Source organism: Aotus nancymaae, unplaced genomic scaffold, assembly GCF_030222135.1.
Source record: "Aotus nancymaae isolate 86718 unplaced genomic scaffold, 86718_ANA_hifiasm-v0.15.2.pri h1tg000002l, whole genome shotgun sequence".
Lineage (NCBI taxonomy): Eukaryota > Metazoa > Chordata > Mammalia > Primates > Aotidae > Aotus > Aotus nancymaae.
The window spans coordinates 15,594,899-15,614,370 of record NW_026988413.1 but is presented as its reverse complement, the minus strand read 5'-3'; the positions used below and the strand labels follow the sequence as shown (position 1 = coordinate 15,614,370).

Sequence of the window (19,472 nt, the reverse complement as noted above, 5' to 3'; positions counted from 1 at the left end):
GAGATAATAAATCTTTAAAATATACAAAAATATATATAACCATTATCCAGCTTAAAAAATAAATTATCAGCAGAGATGAAGTCCCCTGCATACTCCTGCTGTATTATTACCTTTTTCTCCATCCTCTTTAGAGGTAACCACACTTGTGAAATTGATATTTACCATGCATTCCTTTCCACCTTTACTACTTTCATGTATACTTGTAAATAATAGATATGTGTGGCCTATAAACAAAACGCATTTTTGTTTGTATACTTAACATTGTGAGATTTAACTATGTTGATAGGTGTCTCTAGTTCATTTATTTTTACTATAAAATTGGTACACAATTTTATAAAATTGTATATCAATTTTACAGCAAAAATAAATCAAAATCACTCTTTCTACAGTTACAAAAATTAGTTTTCCTCCAATATCTTGAAGTCACATCAGTCCCATTCTGAATATCTTTGTCAGTTTTTTTACTGCATCTGTGCGATTTCAGATACATATCTTCAAGTTTACTAGACATTATCAAATTGGTCTCTGAAGTGGCTGTGCTAATTTACCATCTCACTATCATTCTCTGCATCCTCAGTAACATTTGGAATTAACAGTCTTTTAAAGTTCTGCCATTTGGGGATTATAAAATAGTATTTTGTTGTGATTTCAGTGCTAACTTTTCTGAATACGAATGCTGGTGAACATCTCTCATTTAGTTCTTTTCTGTGAATTTCTTTTTTTTTAATGTACTTGAGCAGGGTTTTCAGAAATCAATTCTGTGAATTTCTTTTCTGTCTTGCCTAATTTTATATTGAGATGTTTATCTTCTTAATGTGTACAAGTTTCTTGTTTGTTCATTCATGTGATTCTAGATTCTAATTCTTATATATGTTGCAAATATTTACTGTTATGAGGCTTTGCTCATCTATTTTATACTGTCTTGATGAAGAAAAGCTTTACTTTTTTTTTTTTTTTTTTTTTTGAGACAGAGTCTCGCTCTGTCACCAGGTGCCAGGCTGGAGTGCAGTGGTGCAATCTAGGCTCACTGCAACTTCCACCTCCCGGGTTCAAGCAATTCTTCTGCCTCAGCCTCCCGGAAAAGCTTTACGTTTTAATAGAGTCAAGGCTATCAACATTTGTGGCTTATGTTTTGATAACTATATATTCTCATATTACATTGTATCTCAAAAACAATTACACGAAGACTAAAGGCAAAAAACAAAAAGTTATAGATTTAACAAGAAAAAAGAATCTAATATAATAATAATTGAGTTATTTATTCTAGTTTTTCTATAAATTTTCTTGAATTCTATGTAGACAATATTTTGTCTGGAAGTAATGATTATTTGACTTTATTGTTTCCAGTCTTCATTTTCCTTCTTTTCTTGTCCTCTTGAATTGTTAGGACCTCCAATATATTTTTAAATTATAAGCGGTCATAGTCATTGGTTACTTAGGGCTTTTTTTTTTCCTTCTGATTTTAAAGGGAATCCTTTTAATATGTTACCATTTAGTAAGATACTTGTTGTACAGTTTTGGTGGATATCCATTATCAAACTAAGGAATTTACTTTTCATTCCAAGTTGGCTAAGAATTTTATTATAATAGCTGATTAATTCAAATGATTATATGGTATACTTTCTTTAATAAGTTTTTATTATGAATTATACAAGTAGATTTTCTATTCAAGGATCTCCTTATTTCTGGAGAAAACACCACTTGTTCATTATTCATTTAATATATTACTGATTTCTGTTGTTAATGCTTTCTGTGCTTTTTCTTATAGGCATTTGCATTTATGTTCGTGAATAAGACTGGGCTCTAGTTATCCTTTTTATTTCAAGTTTGCTTTTGACATAAAGTACTTTCTTTATTTCTCCTCTTCTCTCTCTTTTAAGTGTTAAGAAACATTGGGAATTGGAGGAGGAAAGGATTAGGGTAGAGCAGAGGTTGATTGACTCTTAAGCAGTGTCTCCAGATCTGGCTTCTCTCTATCTCAGAATTCTATTCACTCTTCTTCATGTTGGTGAAAGAACCTGTATAACCATTATATAAAAAGTAACATATCTTTCCATTTTTATGTAAATTATCCATCAATTACTGTGGGTGCTCTTAAAATATTCTGTTAATGTACTATCTCCTTTAATTTTACCTTGTGATTCTTTAAACTTATTTTGGTGTATATTTTGAGTCTTTATTATTAGGTATATATCATGTTTGAGCTGTAATATCTTGAAACTTTAATTATTATGTACAGACTCTATGTCTTTCTAATAATGAATTTTTACTTCAAATCTATTTGCCTGATATTAATATGGCTTTTTTTTTTTGAGATGGAGTCTTACTCTCTTACTCTGTCACCCAGCCTGGGGTGCAGTGGTTCACTACAACCTTTGCCTCCCGGGTTCAAGGGATTCTCCTGCCTCAGCCTTCTGAGTAGCTGGGGCTATAGCCACAAGCCATCATGCCCAGTTAATTATCGTATTTTTAGTAGAGACGGGGTTTCACTATGTTGGCCAGGCTGGTCTCAAACTCCTGACCTTTAGTGATCCACCTGCCTCCCAAAGTGATACGATTACAGGCATAAGCCATCACACCTGGTGACATTCTTTTTACATATTTACTTTCCCCCTTTACTTTTAGTGCTTTTGTGAGCTTAAGTTGAGGATGTGTAAACTGTAAGAAACATTTAGTTGGATTTATTTCTTTAAATGTAATCTGACTATCTATGTCTTTTAAATATTTAAACCATGTGATAGTTGACGTGACACATTCTTTCTATAGTCTCATTTTGTGCCTTCTATTTATTCTGTTTATGTGCTAGTCCCCATCCCCACTCTTCCATAAACATGTCTTTTTTCTTAATTTTTTGGATAGAGGATTTCCACACTCTCCCCAACTCACAACAATTTTCCTTCAGTACTGTTTTGGTAGTTACATGTTCTCTATTATTTTGGCAGTTACATGTTCTCTATTATTTTGGCAGTTTATCTTAAATTTTTATTTGTCATAGCCAACTTAAAGGGGCATTTTACGTCCTGGGTCTAATTATTTTTGTGTGCCCTAATTCTATTCATACCATCATTTTCCATAGTATCTTTCTAAATCTGTTTTCCTAGGTTTTACATACTTTGTGTTCTCTTATTATGTGGGTCATGCTCCATGTCTTCTCTCACTTCTTCCAACGGCTCGGCTCTACTGTAGAAGCTGGCATTTTTGACTTGGCCAACAAAGACTGTGTACATTCCTTGCTCTTTTGGCCACTCTGATCTTTGTCCTTTCCAGTTTAATGGAAAAATTATTAAACTCTTGCCTGTGTACAAAAACCATTATGCTTAACACCCTTTTCAACACTTTTTTCTTTTTATGCTGAGGTTTCATCTGAGTGAGTTTTGCAAAAACAAAGACAAAACTGTAGATTGAAGTTGAGTTCACAGTGAAACCTGATCTACAGCAGTATAAACCACATATGGACATCATTTTTTATTCCTCATATTGGCTATTAGTGTAAAAAACAGCATTTGATTAAATTTCATTGTTCATATAACTAAGTAAAATTTTTTTCCCTTAACATTTGCAAGGCTGTATACTCCTGAAAATGTGCTTAGAGATACTCAAATCAGAGTACAGAAAAAAAAGGATAGTGAGAGAACTAAGTTTTGGTTTTGCCTTCTCAATAGCTGAGTAACCTTTGGCAGGTCACTTTACCTCAGTGAAGCTTTACCACTCTGGGCCTCAGGTAATTAATCTGTAAAATGATCTGGCAGGAAGTATTAGATATCTATTGCTGTGTAAAAAATTATTCAAAAATTTAATGCTTAACATGACAAGTATTTTTTAACAGCTTCTTGACCTTGGCTTAGCTAGGTGCCTCTGATTCAATGTCTCTTGGAAGGATGTAATCAAGGTGACTGCCAGGACTGTGGGATGATTGTTTTCAAGCTCACTCATGCAATTGTTGTCAGGATTCAGCTCTTCAGGTGTTGTTGGACTGAGGACCCCAGTTCCTTGCTGGCTACTAGCTGGAGACCTCCCTCTGTTCCTTGCCATATGAGCCCCTCTATGGTATGAAAACTCACCTCTCCCAGAGCAAGGACTCTAATAGAGAAAGTGAAAGAGAGCAAGCAAGACAGAAGCCTCAATCTTTCTGTGAACTAATCTTGAAAGCAGCATCCTGTTATTTTCTCTGGTTTCTGTTACTTGCAAGTCACTTGATTCAGCCCACACTCAAGAGGAGAGAGTTCTTTGTCCTTTTCTATATTTAACCTGGTTGCTTCTCCCAAATTAGTTGGTGTGAGAAAGAAGTTACCTTCCTTTTGGTCTCCACTTGATTCAATCATTAATTATGTTAGAAAGCACACATCTTTCTTAGGTAAGAGTTAGAATCTATTTGGGTGTCAAGGAAGACTACTTTCTGCCTCTGGAGGAGTTGAGAGACTGTATACATGTCATATATCTCACATGTGCATAATCCACATACACGTAATGCATGTATTTAAGAGTCAAAACATTAGTTTGATTTAAAAGTTTCAGAATAAAGTTGATTGCAAAGTATTATTTTTATTTTATTTATTTTTATTGTACTTTAGGGTCTGGGGTACATGTGCAGATCATGTAGGATTGTTGCATAGGTACATATCTGGCAAGGTGGTTTGCTGCCTTCCTCCCCCCATCACCTATATCGGTTTTTCTCCCTACGTTATCCCTCCTCACCCTCCCAACTCCCCCGCTACCCCTCCAACTGACTGCAATGTGTGATGCTCCCCTCCCTGTGTCCACATGTTCTAATTGTTCAACTCCCACCTATGAGTGATACCATGTGGTGTTTGATTTTCTGTTCCTGTGTCAGTTTGCTGAGAATGATGGTCAAAGCCAATATAAATGAAGTTCCATTTGTAATTGTGGATTACTGATGATATAACTATATTATTGTTTAGACTGTTTAAATATATTTATGAGGTTTTTTGTGCTAAAAGATACAGAATGCATTTTACTTCCCATACTGTTACATAGGAAGGACACCAGCCAGAAAATTGCTCGTGGGGAGAAGCTCTGCCATTGGTTGGTATATGGCACAATTTCTCTAAATACTTGTAAAATGAGGTTATTGATACCACAGTCTCAAATTAGATGTTTCGTGCTTTATAAATGATAGTGTCCTACAACTAAATGGACTTTCTTTAACCTCTTGTTTCAGGCCACATGTGACCAACGTGGCTGCTGCTGGAGTCTCCAGGGAGCAGGAAGTGTTCCCTGGTGCTACTATTCCAAGAATCATGGCTACCACATGGAGGGTGACCTTGTAAACACAAATGCAGGTAAGCCAGAGTCTGCCATGATGCAGGAGGTCAGAGCCTCTGGAGACTGGCTCTGTATCCCCCAGAGGAGAGCTGGGGCAGCCTGTGGAGTTCTGCTCTGTGGGGCCACATAACCACTTATGACAGAAGGTGGGCACTGCTCTTAATCAAGGACTAGAATCTATGTGGCCACCAAGGAAAAATTACTTTCTGTCTTGGGAGTTGAGAGACCATGTTCTCTTTCTAGCTTCCCCTTTATGAATCTTCATGACTGTGCAATAATCATTAATTGCTTTGGTTTTCAAATTTATCCCTTTTAAAGTGGGGGATTTGAAATCAGTAATCTCTCAGACTACTTCCAACTCTAAATTTATGTTATTTTTATGAAATGGAAATATTTCAATTTTATAAACATGTTATGAAAGTTACTATTCAATATAAGTGTTCATGGAATAAATAGCCCCTCTTCTTTCTCCTACCCTAAAATGCAGAGCATAGGCTGGGCACAGTGGCTCACGCCTATAATCCCAGCACTTTGGGAGGCTGGGGAGAGCAAGGTGGGTGGATCACCTGAGGTCAGGAGTTTGTGACCAGCCTGGTCAGCATGGTGAAACCTGGTCTCTACTAAAAATACAAAAATTAGCCAGGTGTGGTGACACGCGCCTGTAGTTGCAACTACTCAGGAGGCTGATGAAAGAGAATAGCTTGAACCCGGGAGGCAGAGGTCGCAGTGAGCCGAGATTGCCCCACTGCACTCCAGCCTGAGTGACAGAGTGAGACTCTGTCTTAAAAAAAAAAAAAATGCAGAGCATAATGATGACCATTCAGGAGGATTGTAGAAGGTGACACTTTAGGGAGGCTCTCAATATAAAGGAAGAGTCATGTTCCCCTTTCAGTTGCTCTTGGCCTGATGGACTGTTCTAATAAGGTCTCAACTCTCACCTGGCTTACCATTTAATTAGGGAGAAGGCATCAATGGATATAATCACCTGTAATGCAATATGAAAATAACTGGGAAGGAATTATGTGTATGTATGTCAGGTCTGAGAATGTAAAGGATGTTTGATTATTAACACTAAATGACTGATGGGCTGGTGGAATGAGTGTTAGGCTTATTGGGGGAGGTTTTCAATCAGATTTTGTAGAAGAGAGACATAGATTTTTATGTAATGTAATGATGATATCTAGCTCCAGAATCTGCCATAGATAGTATGTGCATATCATGGGATATATATCTGTCTCTTCCTTTCTTTTGAGAAATAAAGTTTTTTTTTTATCAATCACTTTGACATGTATCCTAATTTTTATGTAGCTATTATTTGAGAATTTGCAGAGTCAACTATGAAAACCTTTTTTTTTTTCTCCTGTATTAGGATTCACAGCCCGGTTGAAAAATCTGCCTTCTTCACCCCTGTTTGGAAGCAGTGTTGACAATGTTCTTCTCACGGCAGAATATCAGACATCGAACCGTTTCCACTTTAAGGTTGTAATTTGTTTACATTTCTTTGAAGTTTTTTTTTTTTTTATTATACTTTAAGTTCTGGGGTACATGTGCTGAGAGGCTTTTGTTCCCTACCCGATGACTGCATTTACTACAAAACAGAAAATATTGCTACTGAAGGTATTTTTCTCTACTGTCATTATTAATTAGCACCTGTATGTTAAAGACATACACAGAATAGCCTTCCTTTTGTGTGATAACTTCCCCAATATATATTACAGCTTACTAGTGAATTTGGCTTTCGTTTATTTACTCTAGATAACATGTGGAATGTGGTAGGAAGATAAAATAGGTAAGTATCACAGCTGTCAATCCATCTCTGCAGATGTGCTGTGTATATTTCTACCTAAAGACTGACTTATGCCCAAAGGTGAACCATTTAAATTTGGTAGCTTAATAAGTACCTCTGCCTTAGACATGAAGTCAGTTTGATCAATGCCTGATTCCAGTACCATAATTACGGATATTGGAAAGCTCCGACAAATTTTTATTTTGGCTTTCCTTCTATCTCTGTACAGTTGACCGACCAAACTAAAAGCAGGTATGAAGTGCCCCATGAACACGTGCAGTCCTTCAGTGGAAATGCTGCTGCTTCTTTGACCTACCAAGTTGAAATCTCCAGAGAGCCATTTGGCATCAAAGTGACGAGAAGAAGCAACAGTCGTGTTTTGTAAGTTTTGGAAACCTATCTAAGGATCAGAGTAGGAAGGTTACAGATAAGGGAGGTCTGTAAGCCTGAGGAAGGGAGTGTTTCAACAATATTCCTGAAGGTTGTGAGTCCACTATTAGTGACCACACCCTTTACCTCCTAAAGTATATAAATATTTTTCTGGCTTTCTTCATCCTTTTTCTGTTTGCATAATCATTGCTTCTTTATAGTTTTTCCTTTCTTCCCCTCCATCTGTAATATATAACCACCTGTCCACCAGTAAATATTTACTGAACATCTCCCATTATAAGTATAGTGTTCTGGTCATGTGGTGGAGTGTTTGGTCTGGGAGATGAATATAAGAAATTTGCACATTGTCCCTTTCTTCAAGGAGTACTGATCTCTTGTTGTCCATAGAAAAATGTCACAGGAAGGCAAATGGGACTGAATGAATGGGGGCTATTGAGGCATTGAGATATAAAAGACGCTTTTCTAAGCAGTTATGCTCTCTCCACCCTGCTTGCTCACCCATCCTTGTGCTCTCCACCTTGTCTAGGTTTGACTCGAGCATTGGGCCCCTCCTGTTTGCCGACCAGTTCTTACAGCTCTCCTCCCGACTGCCTAGTGCTAACGTGTATGGCCTGGGAGAGCATGTGCACCAGCAGTACCGGCATGATATGAATTGGAAGACCTGGCCCATATTTAACAGGGACACAACTCCCAATGGTGTAAGCTTTCAGATGGGTCCCTTTCCACTGAATATCATAGTCTCATTCTTGAAAGTCACCTCTAGTATTACAGTGTGGTGTTTAAGAGTAAGAGTTTAGAGTGAGACTACCTGGCTTTGAATTCTAGTCTTGCTACTTACCAGTTATGTGGTTCTGGGTGTTACTTACCTGTCTGTCTTCAGTTTCTTATTATAAAATGGAAGTAATATCTCGCTAGGGCTCTGGTGAGGATTAAATAAACTGATACATGTAAAGTATCTAGAAGAATGTCTGCCACAGAGAAAGTGCTCAGTAAATGCCAACTAATTCATATTTTCCTAACTAGATATGGAGAAGATATTATTAATATATGTACTCTGAACAACAGTTGATTGTGATCTCCGTACTTTTAGGTTCACCTTTAATCACTGACTCCGCAGGTTTATTATCAAAATAGGATAAAGTCTCAGCCAAAACAGTCATTCTTTTTGTAAAGAATGATTGTGGCAGTGAAAGAATAGACAGAGTTTTGTTGTCACTATTGTTTTATTGTATTTCCGCTGTTGTTTATTTTGACTGCTAAACCTTGAAGCAACATTGTTTTTTAGATTTAGCAATAATCTATGTTCAGGGCCTTTCTTTTTCATTTCTTCTTCTTCTCCTTCTTCTTCTTTCTTCTTCTTTTTTTTTTTTGAAATGGGGTCTCACTGTCACTAAGGCTGAAGTGCAGTGGTGCAATCACCACTCATTTTAGCCTCAACCTCCCTGGGCTCAGGTGATCCTCCCACCTCAGTGTCTGGAATAGCTGAGGCTAAAGGTGTGTACCACCATGCTCGGCTAATTTTTTGTATTTTTTTTTTTTTTTGTAGAGACTGGGTTTCACCACATTGTTTAGGCTGATCTCGAACTCCTGGGCTCAAGTGATCCTCCTGCCTCGGTCTCCCATAAATGCTGGGATTACAAGTGTGAGCCACTGTACCCAGCTCGGCTTTCTTGACTAAGCAGAATTAATGGCTGGATGAAAGGAAATTACAGCAATAATTCATTAGTCAACTATTTATATATATGCATACATATATGTATATATCTATATTTCTATTTAGCTATAGAGTCCAGAAAATATAATAATTTCTTGTTAGAGAAAACTGAGGCCCAGAGAAGTCAAATTAATAGCTCATGGGAAAATAGTTTGTAAGAACAGAGGAAGAATCGAATCCCTACTCTGTCTAATTTAAAGCCCAGGCTCTCTGTACAAGCCTATCAGACAAGCAGAAAAGCTGTTGAGTCAGAGCAGCTTACCTAGGAACACTTGGTGATGATTGTTTCATTAGGGAGCCTCAGATCCTTGCTACTCAAAGAGTGTATGTAGCAGGGCAACCATCATGTGAGAGGTGGACTTTCAGTCCCTTCTTTTATCTATTGAATTAAAATCTGCATTTAGAGCTGGACACAGTGGCTCACACATGTAATCTCAGCACTTTGGGAGGCCAAGGTGGGTGGGTGGATCATTTGAGGTCAGGAGTTCAAGACCAGCTTGGCCAACATGGGGAAACCTCATCTCTACTAAAAATACAAAAATTAGCTGGGCTGTAGTGGCACGTGCTGGTAATCCCAGCTAATCAGGAGGCTGAGGTAGGAGAATCACTTAAGCCTGATAGGTGGAGGTTGTGATGAGCCGAGATGGCATCACTGCACTCCAGTCTGGGCGACAAAGTGAGACCCTGTTTGAAAAAAAAAAATACACATTTAACTAAAATGCCTATGTAATTTGTGGATACACCAAATTTTGAGAAATACTTTTCCAGAGCAATAGTTTTCAAATGTGACTACATGTTGGAGTTATCTGTAGAAATTAAAAAATGATAGTGATGTCTGCTTCCATCTCCAAGGATGCTGTTTTAATTGGTTTGGGGTGCAGTCTAGGTTGAGAACTCCTGTTCTGGAGTCTCAAAGACAAGTCTAGATTAGAGCTCCATTTAGTTGTCTAATTGATATTAAGGCATATTGATGGAGCTTTTGCTGATGAGGTTAAGTCAGGTTAAGACAGGCCTCTTTGGGAGGGGAGCTCTTTTAAATTACAATTTTAAAATTCCTATCCTCCTACCTTCTAAAAAACATCACAGTCTTCACATTCCTTCTAGATGAATGATCATAATGGGTTCATTCTGTAAGAAAACACGAGTTCACTTGGTTAACATCAACTAGATATAGATCCCACCTTTTAAAAATGTATTGTGCCTTTATGTACATGAATGTCCTGTCAATTACTTGCATGATTAAGACTGATTTCCTAAACCAACCTTGCAGTGTGGTGCTAAGACTTCTTGATTGTAAATTTTGGTTTTTAATTATCTTTCTGCAGAATGGAACTAATTTGTATGGTGCGCAGACATTCTTCCTGTGCCTTGAAGATGCTACTGGATTGTCCTTTGGGGTGTTTCTGATGAACAGCAATGCCATGGGTAAAGGAATATTCATGAAAATAAAAAACAAGCAAAAGAGTGATTTTCAGTCCCTTTCTTATGGCACTATGATAAAAGGAATGGATCCCTTTAAGAGTGACTGAGCCATAGTGTAGGGAGGGCCTTAGATGTTCTCTAATTGTGCCATCCTGCTTCATTACCTGTTGATCCATGGTAGCCATGAGTAGGGGATTTTCTCCTAACTTATGATTTTCCTGAATCTGGTGGCTTATGTTGGAATATTTTCTATTATAAAGTTAAGGGAGCTAATCCTTCTCTATAATCTACTTTGAGATAGTTTCCACCAATGTGTTCTTCTCCAGCTTTAGCCTTTTAGTCAATGAATTGCCACAGGGAAAGAGAAGATGTATCAGAATCTCCCAGGATTGATGATGGGAACAGGGTATTGATCCATACCTCTTCTCAGTTGACAGTCATCCATTCAATCAGTATGCCTCAAAGTGTGGTCCATGAATGGATCACAGACTATTTCAGGTCTATAGTCTGAATGGCAAGTAAGCAGTGCTGTAGCCTCCACATGCACACATGGACCTTTTTCTAGTAATTCATTTTGGTGTTATTTTATGAAAATATCAGGCTGCAGTGAAATGGAAATTAAAAAAAAATAAAAATCTGATTCTCCACCCTAGAGATTTGAGAAGCACTCCAAATGATCTAAGATGATTCTAGGACATCTAAGAGATGAATCTAAGATGATTGAAATAGAATCTTAGTTGGGCCTAAGGTACTTAAAATACCAAATAACCAAAGAATAGACTGAGATAATGTAATACAAGGACTGTGTGGTTTTAGGTAGGTGAAAGGAACCAGAAAATAAGATGAGTCAGGCTTAATGGGAAAGACCACAAGATCCTAGATAACTCTGTATGAGTTGTTCCTATGACCAAAGAGTGCATTGCAATATTTCTTGAGGCATTTTATTCCTAGATACAAATCAAGGTAATAACACAACTTTTGAGAATGGTGATTGCCACATAGTGGAGTTTTGAATTTATGATATAATCTCTGACTTTTTTTTAGTTTGGCTCTTGTTTGATGTGAGATTCACTGAAGATAGTTACCTCCATGTCTAGTTGAATTATATTCTCACAATAATGATGGGGTATGTGGTGGGACGTGTTCTGTGGTTGGGAACGTCAGAGAGGAAAAACTTTTCCTCTAACCTCTTAGGGTTAATTCTTGGGAGCCTGCAAATTAAACTGGCAAGAAGATAGATTAGCAATAGAAAAGGCAGATGTATTTACACATGCAGTGCACATACACACAGGAGTTCTCAGTGATGAGTAACTCAAAGTGGAGATTAGAACTTAGGGCTTCTACACCATCTTAATTAATAGGTGAAAGGGAAGGAGAGAAAGACACTTATGAGAGAACAAGTGACTTTTTGGAAAGGTAAATGGGCCCTTAGGAGAATAGGTGGGAGAACATGATAGTCTTATAACACTGTCTGTCTGGGAATGGTGCTTGTTGTCTCAGAGATTAGAGATACTTCTTGGAGTGGATTTATGACAATTGCGTTTTATTGAGTTCTTTGGGAGGCTCTGCTTTTAGGCACATCGGGGATTTCAGTAACTTAAATGCCTTCAGCCTGAAATAATTTTTTATGTCACAGTGGCTTATTCTGGACCCTTTCATAAACCTGGCTGCTTTTTCCTCAGATCCTGGGGCCTGGCACAAGGCACTAAGACACTCCAGTCACCTTATTAAAATCTGTCACAGAAAAAATGCCTTGACTGCTAGGCGCTGTGAGGGTAAACTTGGATGGTCAGGATTTGTCCCTCAGTATTCAAAATGTGAGGCACTACCATCACTTTGTTAATGTTCACATGGTTAGTGATCCTGTGTTATTTTAAAACTTGGTAGTTACTATTCAAGAATCAATTCTGATTTTTATTTTCTTCATTTTTAATCTTTCAAGAGGTTGGCCTTCAGCCCGCACCAGCCATCACTTACCGCACCACTGGGGGCATTCTCGACTTCTATGTGTTCCTGGGAAACACTCCAGAGCAAGTTGTTCAAGAATATCTAGAGGTAAACTTAAAATGTCATGATGATGACTGAGGAAATTCTAAACAGCAAATATTTTAAAAAAGTAAATTTCATGTGCAAGTGTGACCCACAAAAATCTGCTGTTACAAATTTGAGATATTAAAGAACAGATTGATATATGCAATGGAAACTTGCTGTATAGCATTTTTATGTTATAAAAAGGTGAGAGAATATAAAGATGCCCCAAATGGCCCTACCCTCACAGATTTATGAGGGGGCTGGAAAAACAGACTAACATTCTAACATTAATGAATCAGTGCACTGGGAAATGGAGTATGTTTGGTGCGTTGAAACCAATGCTTCGAAAAATTTTTATTAAAGACAGAATTTGCTAATTTTCATGTCACATATTTCTTTCAGCTCATTGGGCGGCCAGCCCTTCCCTCCTACTGGGCCCTTGGATTTCACCTCAGTCGTTACGAATATGGAACCTTAGACAACATGAGAGAAGTCATGGAGAGAAATCGCGCAGCCCAACTCCCTTATGTAAGAAAGGCTTCCAACAGTTCTCCAAAAGTAAAGAAATTCCCTTGTAGAAAAAGAACAACTGTGTGTATTTTCTCTCCCTGAGTTTAATTATCTATTTGGTAATGAAAGGATTTTTAGATTCTCAGAATACTAGACATTTGTTTTGTTGGACCAATCATTTTTTTCAAGGAACCAGTTCTTTACAGTATGCAATAGACTGGGAGACCATAATTATATGTTGGAAGGCAATCTGTTTTTATCTCTATTTTTCTTACCGTGTATTTCATTAGTAAACATTTTTGTGCTTACTGTATTGACTACATTTTACAGGTGTTTTTATTTGTGTTTTCAAGGCATTTGTCTCTTTAGCTTGGATTGCATCATTTTAATGCTCCTCAGTAGGGATTTTCTTGCCTTACACATGTTCTTGGTTTGTTTTGACTCAAAAATGTCATGGCAGAGACTGACCAAAGAAGTTGTATCATATTTTTAGGAATTCCTTTAAGATTCTGGCATAAGATTTTGTGTCTAAATTCTTAGGTCTTAGGTTTAGTGTCAGGTAATGAACGAAGCAAATCTCCTGTCTCCCTACCTATGTATTAACAGATGTTTTGAAGAGAAATTGAAGAAGTGGAATAGTTCTAGACCCTATGAATTTAGTTTGGAATAATCATATTACTGGAACAACCATGAGCCATCCAGGTTAGCATCATTTTTTGCACAGATCGTAAACTGAGGCTGTCGGGGAAATAACATGACCAAGACCATATAGATAGTTGATGACAGAACTAATACTGCATGACTACATGGATGTGAAAAATAATACAACAAGTTTTAAGTCCATGTGTTCTGACATTGGTATTTTCATTACTGCTGAATTGGCAATAAACAGAATTTGCCTTTCTCTGTAAAATTGTCATTTTGTAAGTGAAGCAGAGCTTCAGTAGACATTTTGTAATTTGGTGGAAAGATAGTCCATAAATATGAAGTGTAAAAGAAAGTACTTAATGGAATTGAGATTCAAAAGGCCTAGGAACACTGAGGAGATGGGGGAAACAGAAAGTCAGAGTACATGAAGGCGTTTGGGTGGATGAATTCACTCTCAGATTGGCTGCAGAAAGTCAGGGTAGATAAAGACGTTTGGGTGCATGAATCCACTCTCAGGTTGACTGTAGGTCCCACTACTCATTCTCCAGCACGACATGACTTTGCACATGTAGGGGTTGGTTGGAGGAGGGATAACAGAAAAAGTGGTAAAAGCAGGATTGAGCCAAAGGATAATGAACACAGCCACCATAATAATGAGCGCCACAATGTGGTGAACCCTTGTGGCAGGCAGTGTGCTAAATGCCTTGTTTAGTTATCTCAGTGACTCCGTTTTACTCTTAGAACTCCATTTAAGATTAGAAATCCCAGCCGGGTGTGGTGGTTCAAGCTTGTAATCTGTGCACTTTGGGAGGCCTAGGTGGGCAGATCACAAACTTAGAAGTTCAAGACCAGCCTGGCCAGAATGGGAAAACCCTGTCTTTACAAAAAATACAAAAAATTAGCTGGGCATGGTGGTGCATGTCTGCAGTCCCAGCTACATGGGAGGCTGAGGCAGGAGAATTGCTTGAACCAGGCAGATGGAGGTTACAATGAACTGAGATCGCACCACTGCACTCCAACCTGGGTGACAGAACGAGACTCTGTCCAGAAAGAAAAAAAAAAGATTAGAAATCCCATTTAATTTTAGAAAACCAGAGGAACTAGTTTTCAAGCCCAAATCTCTAACAACATAGTGGCCATCTCTTTTTTTTATGTCATTTTTATTTACATTTAGCTAGACATTTCCTTTTTAAGTGATCCAGAAAATGAAAGAAGTGAACTATTAATGGTGCCTAGATGTGAAAGGGAGTGTTATGACAGGGGATTTAACACTATTAACAGAGTTCAGTATACATGTCAAAACCTGCTTCATTTGTGAATAAAAGGATATAGTATGGATATGTAATAAAATATTTTTGTACGTTGAATGGCTAAATTTGATTGTACCTATTATATTGGGTACTATTGGGAATGAGGTTTAACACGAGATGCAAAGGGAAAAGCTCAGTAGTCTCTAGAATAATCCTTTTCTCTCCCGTGCTGTCTTCCCTTGGAGAAGACATCTAGGTTGTAGAGAAGGGTACATTTTATCCTGGGCTTCACTATGTTTGTGCAGGTAACATTAGGATAGCATTAACAACAAAGATGTGAGGTAGAAGCGAAGTAACAAAATAAAACATGGGGTAGTAAAATGTGGGAGATGAGGGAGAGAGACAGTCTCTTCCCTTCTTTATCTTGTGAATAGGGTGAAATTTAGGTAATTTCTTAGGTGGATATGTCTGATTGTCTTAGGAATTTGTCATAATCGGTGTTGTTTGTTAGATTGGTAGATTGGTTTTTAATGCCAGAGTGTCAGGCAAGGACAGGATGACTGATGCAGTTAACCTGCTGGCAGGGATGCGGCCAAGCCTTAGGGAACCAACCAGTCATGTGTTTTTGAAATCACCATTGGAAAAGAAGCACTCAGATGCCAGGAACTGATTCAGGACTCTGTTTAGAGCCCAGCACAGACTTGCTGTGTATCCTGAATAATAACAATGAAAATTTGATTCATTTTACCATGGAAATTCCTAGGTGCTGATTGTGGACTTTGTGTATTCCTTCAGGATGTTCAGCATGCTGATATTGATTATATGGATGAGAGAAGGGACTTCACTTATGATCCAGTGGATTTTAAAGGTTTCCCTGAGTTTGTCAAGGAGTTACACAATAATGGACAGAAGCTTGTCATCATTGTGGTACGTACTGCGCTCTTTCCCTGAAATTAGGTATTTACTCCTCTGTATCATACACCCATCACCTCTGCTTTCTTCCCCAGTTCCCAGTCTCCTTTCAGTGCCTCCAGCTTCTAGCTAGTTTCTCCATCGTATTTTTTCTCTTTTTAGGATCCAGCCATCTCTAACAACTCTTCCTCAAGTAAACCCTATGGCCCATATGACAGGGGTTCAGATATGAAGATATGGGTGAATGGTTCAGATGGAGTCACTCCACTCATTGGGGAGGTAACTTAATGCGGAGGCTGGGAGCTGGTAGAGGGGCTGCATAGGGGTGTGTGAATGTGTGTGTGTGTGTGTGTGTGTGTATATGCATGTCATTGCTTTGTTGTACATTTTCAGTATATTTATATATGCTGGGGATAAATTCTCCTCTGCCTTTTCATGCCCAAGTGCATACTAGCCATCCGGGCTTTTTGATTCCCTTCATAGCCAAGTTCCTTTAAACAACAGCTCACACACTGAGTGTCCACTTCCTCACCTCCCACACACTCTGCAGCCGACTGTGGTCTCCTTTCTTTCCCCGTAACTTCCCTGACACTGCTCTGGCAAAAAGCACCTGTTACTTTCTCACTGGTAAGTCCAGCGGAACTGTTTCATGACTCCTCTTACTCAATTTTCCTGCAGTATTTGACAAGTGTACCCACTTCTTTCTCAAATGTTTGTTTATCCTTTTTTTTTTCAGGAAGGTGTTATCTGCTTGTTCACTTCTAAGACCTATGATGACCTTTCAAAGTATTGTGTCTGAGGGAAATTGGATAGGAAAGAGGGAAAAGTAAATGATGTTAGGGTCTACAGCTTATAATGGACTCTCTGAAATTTACACATTTCTCTTCCCTCATTTACTATTCCCAGAATTAAGAACAAAGAAAGTGATAGTTGAAGATGAGTAAGTTAGACAATTCCTTTGAAGAGGAAAAATTAATAAAAATAAAATTAATGCAGGAAAGAGAAGCATGTGCTTAAAAAAGAAAAAATAAATTTTGCTTATAAAAGAAAAAATAAGCAAAATTCCCTGAGTCCTTCCCCTTCCCATGGGATTGTATCCTGCTTTGCAAGTTTTATAAGTTTATAAATTCTTGTATTCTTGTTCTCTATTGCTGATAACTGTAAGTTTCTGTAGCACAGTGAAGGTCATAAGAAATACTCAAGCAGGCAGGACTCCAGCCTTCTGGGCACTGTAGCAGAAGGCAATAGATACAGCTAGTGCTAGAATCCTTGAGCTCTACAGATAGCAAATATCTGGGTTGCATAGCAACAGTAATATGTCAGCCTAAGTTAGGTGCTTATCATTGCTTAATCAATTGCCTTTGCTCTACACCTGCAAACTTGTTTTCGTGCCACTGTGTACTTCATGTATAAAAAGTCAAACCCTGCCTATGTTAAGGGCTCAGCCATTTTGTTCCTGGTCAGGGAACTAGCTGGGCTGGTGCACACCTAAAATAAACTCCTGTAACCTCAGTGGTCTCTCCAGTCTCTGAAATCCTGCAACACCTTTAACCACGAATTTATTCATTAAGGACTTAAATTTTTTTTTTTTTTTTAATTGCATTTTAGGTTTTGGGGTACATCTGAATAACATGCAAGGTTGTTGCACAGGTGCACACGTGGCAGTATGATTTGCTGCCTCCCTCCCCTTCACCTATATCTGGCATTTCTCCCCATGCTATCCCTCCCCAACTCCCCACCCCCCCCACTATCCCCCCTCCCCCCAAACAGACCCCCGTGTATAGTGCTCCCCTCCCTGTGTCCATGTGTTCTCCTTGTTCAACACCCGCCTATGAGTGAGAACATGTGGTGTTTGATTTTGTGTTCTTGTGTCAGTTTGCTGAGAATGATGGTTTCCAGGTTCATCCATGTCCCTACGAAGGATGTGAACTCCTCCTTTTTAATGGCTGCATAATATTCCATGGTGTATATGTGCCACATTTTTCCTGTCCAGTCTATCATCGATGGGCATTTGGGCTGGTTCCAGGTCTTTGCTATTGTAAACTGTGCTGCAATGAACATTCGTGTGCAGGTGTCCTTATAGTAGAACGATTTATAATCCTTTGGATATATGCCCAGTAATGGGATTGCTGGGTCAAATGGAATTTCTATTTCTAGGTCCTTGAGGAATCGCCACACTGTTTTCCACAGTGATTGAACTAATTTACACTCCCACCAACAGTGTAAAAGTGTTCCTATTTCTCCACATCCTCTCCAGCATCTGTTTTCTCCAGATTTTTTAATGATCGCCATTCTAACTGGCATGAGATGGTATCTCAATGTAGTTTTGATTTGCATTTCTCTGATGACCAGTGATGATGAGCATTTTTTCATATGTTTGTTGGCCTCATGTATGTCTTCTTTTGTAAAGTATCTGTTCATATCCTTCGCCCATTTTTGAATGGGCTTGTTTGTTTTTTTCTTGTAAATCTTTTTTAGTTCATTGTAAATTCTGGATATCGGCCCTTTGTCAGACGGGTAGGCTGCAAAAATTTTTTCCCATTCTGTTGGTTGCCGATTCACTCTATTGACTGTTTCTTTTGCCGTGCAAAGGCTGTGGAGTTTGATTAGGTCCCATTTGTCTATTTTGGCTTTTGTTGCCGATGCTTTTGGTGTTTTGGTCATAAAGTCCTTGCCTACGCCTATGTCCTGAATGGTTTTGCCTAGGTTTCCTTCTAGTGTTTTTATGGTGTTACGTCTTATGTTTAAGTCTTTAATCCATCTGGAGTCAATTTTAGTGTAAGGTGTCAGGAAGGGGTCCAGTTTCTGCTTTCTGCATATGGCTAGCCAGTTTTCCCAACACCACTTATTGAACATGGAATCCTTTCCCCATTGATTGTTTTTTTCAGGTTTGTCAAAGATCAGGTGGTTGTAGATATGTTGTGTCGCCTCCGACGCCTCTGTTCTGTTCCATTGGTCTATATCTCTGTTTTGGTACCAGTACCATGCTGTTTTGATTACTGTAGCCTTGTAGTAGAGTTTGATGTCCGGTAGTGTGATGCCTCCCGCTTTGTTCTTTTTGCTTAGAATTGACTTGGCTATGCGGGCTCTCTTTTGGTTCCATATGAAGTTTAAGGTGGTTTTTTCCAGTTCTGTGAGGAAGGTCATTGGTAGCTTGATGGGGATAGCATTGAATCTGTAAATTAGACTTAAATGTTTTTTGAAGTGCATTTTTCTTCAAGTGACCCTGACATTTAAGTATTCTGAGCACTACACCTTCCTAACTAAATAGGATGTGTTCCTGGTGACCTTGGCTGCTGTGATCATATTGGGAATTTTTTGCAAAGTATTTTACTTTATTCTATATTTGTTTAATTTAATCTTATTCATGTTTTTCTTTTTCTCCTGAAGGTCTGGCCTGGACACACTGTGTTTCCTGATTATACCAATCCCAACTGTGCTGTTTGGTGGGCAAAGGAATTTGAGCTTTTTCACAATCAAGTAGAGTTTGATGGAATCTGGATTGTGAGTTGTTTACACTTGGAGT

At 38.4% G+C, this 19,472-nt stretch overlaps 1 protein-coding gene across 1 annotated transcript in view; it reads left to right on the top strand.

Annotated features, from left to right (window-relative positions):
* The window catches only part of MGAM (maltase-glucoamylase), a 253,259-nt gene that overhangs the window by 157,487 nt on the left and 76,300 nt on the right, over positions 1-19,472 (top strand). Inside the window, exons 6-15 of the mRNA XM_064372824.1 lie at positions 5,180-5,300; positions 6,653-6,762; positions 7,299-7,450; positions 7,986-8,157; positions 10,499-10,598; positions 12,538-12,650; positions 13,029-13,154; positions 15,830-15,961; positions 16,109-16,225; positions 19,337-19,450. Coding sequence (XP_064228894.1) covers positions 5,180-5,300; positions 6,653-6,762; positions 7,299-7,450; positions 7,986-8,157; positions 10,499-10,598; positions 12,538-12,650; positions 13,029-13,154; positions 15,830-15,961; positions 16,109-16,225; positions 19,337-19,450 — 1,257 coding nt within the window. The remainder of the gene's footprint in view (positions 1-5,179; positions 5,301-6,652; positions 6,763-7,298; positions 7,451-7,985; positions 8,158-10,498; positions 10,599-12,537; positions 12,651-13,028; positions 13,155-15,829; positions 15,962-16,108; positions 16,226-19,336; positions 19,451-19,472) is intronic.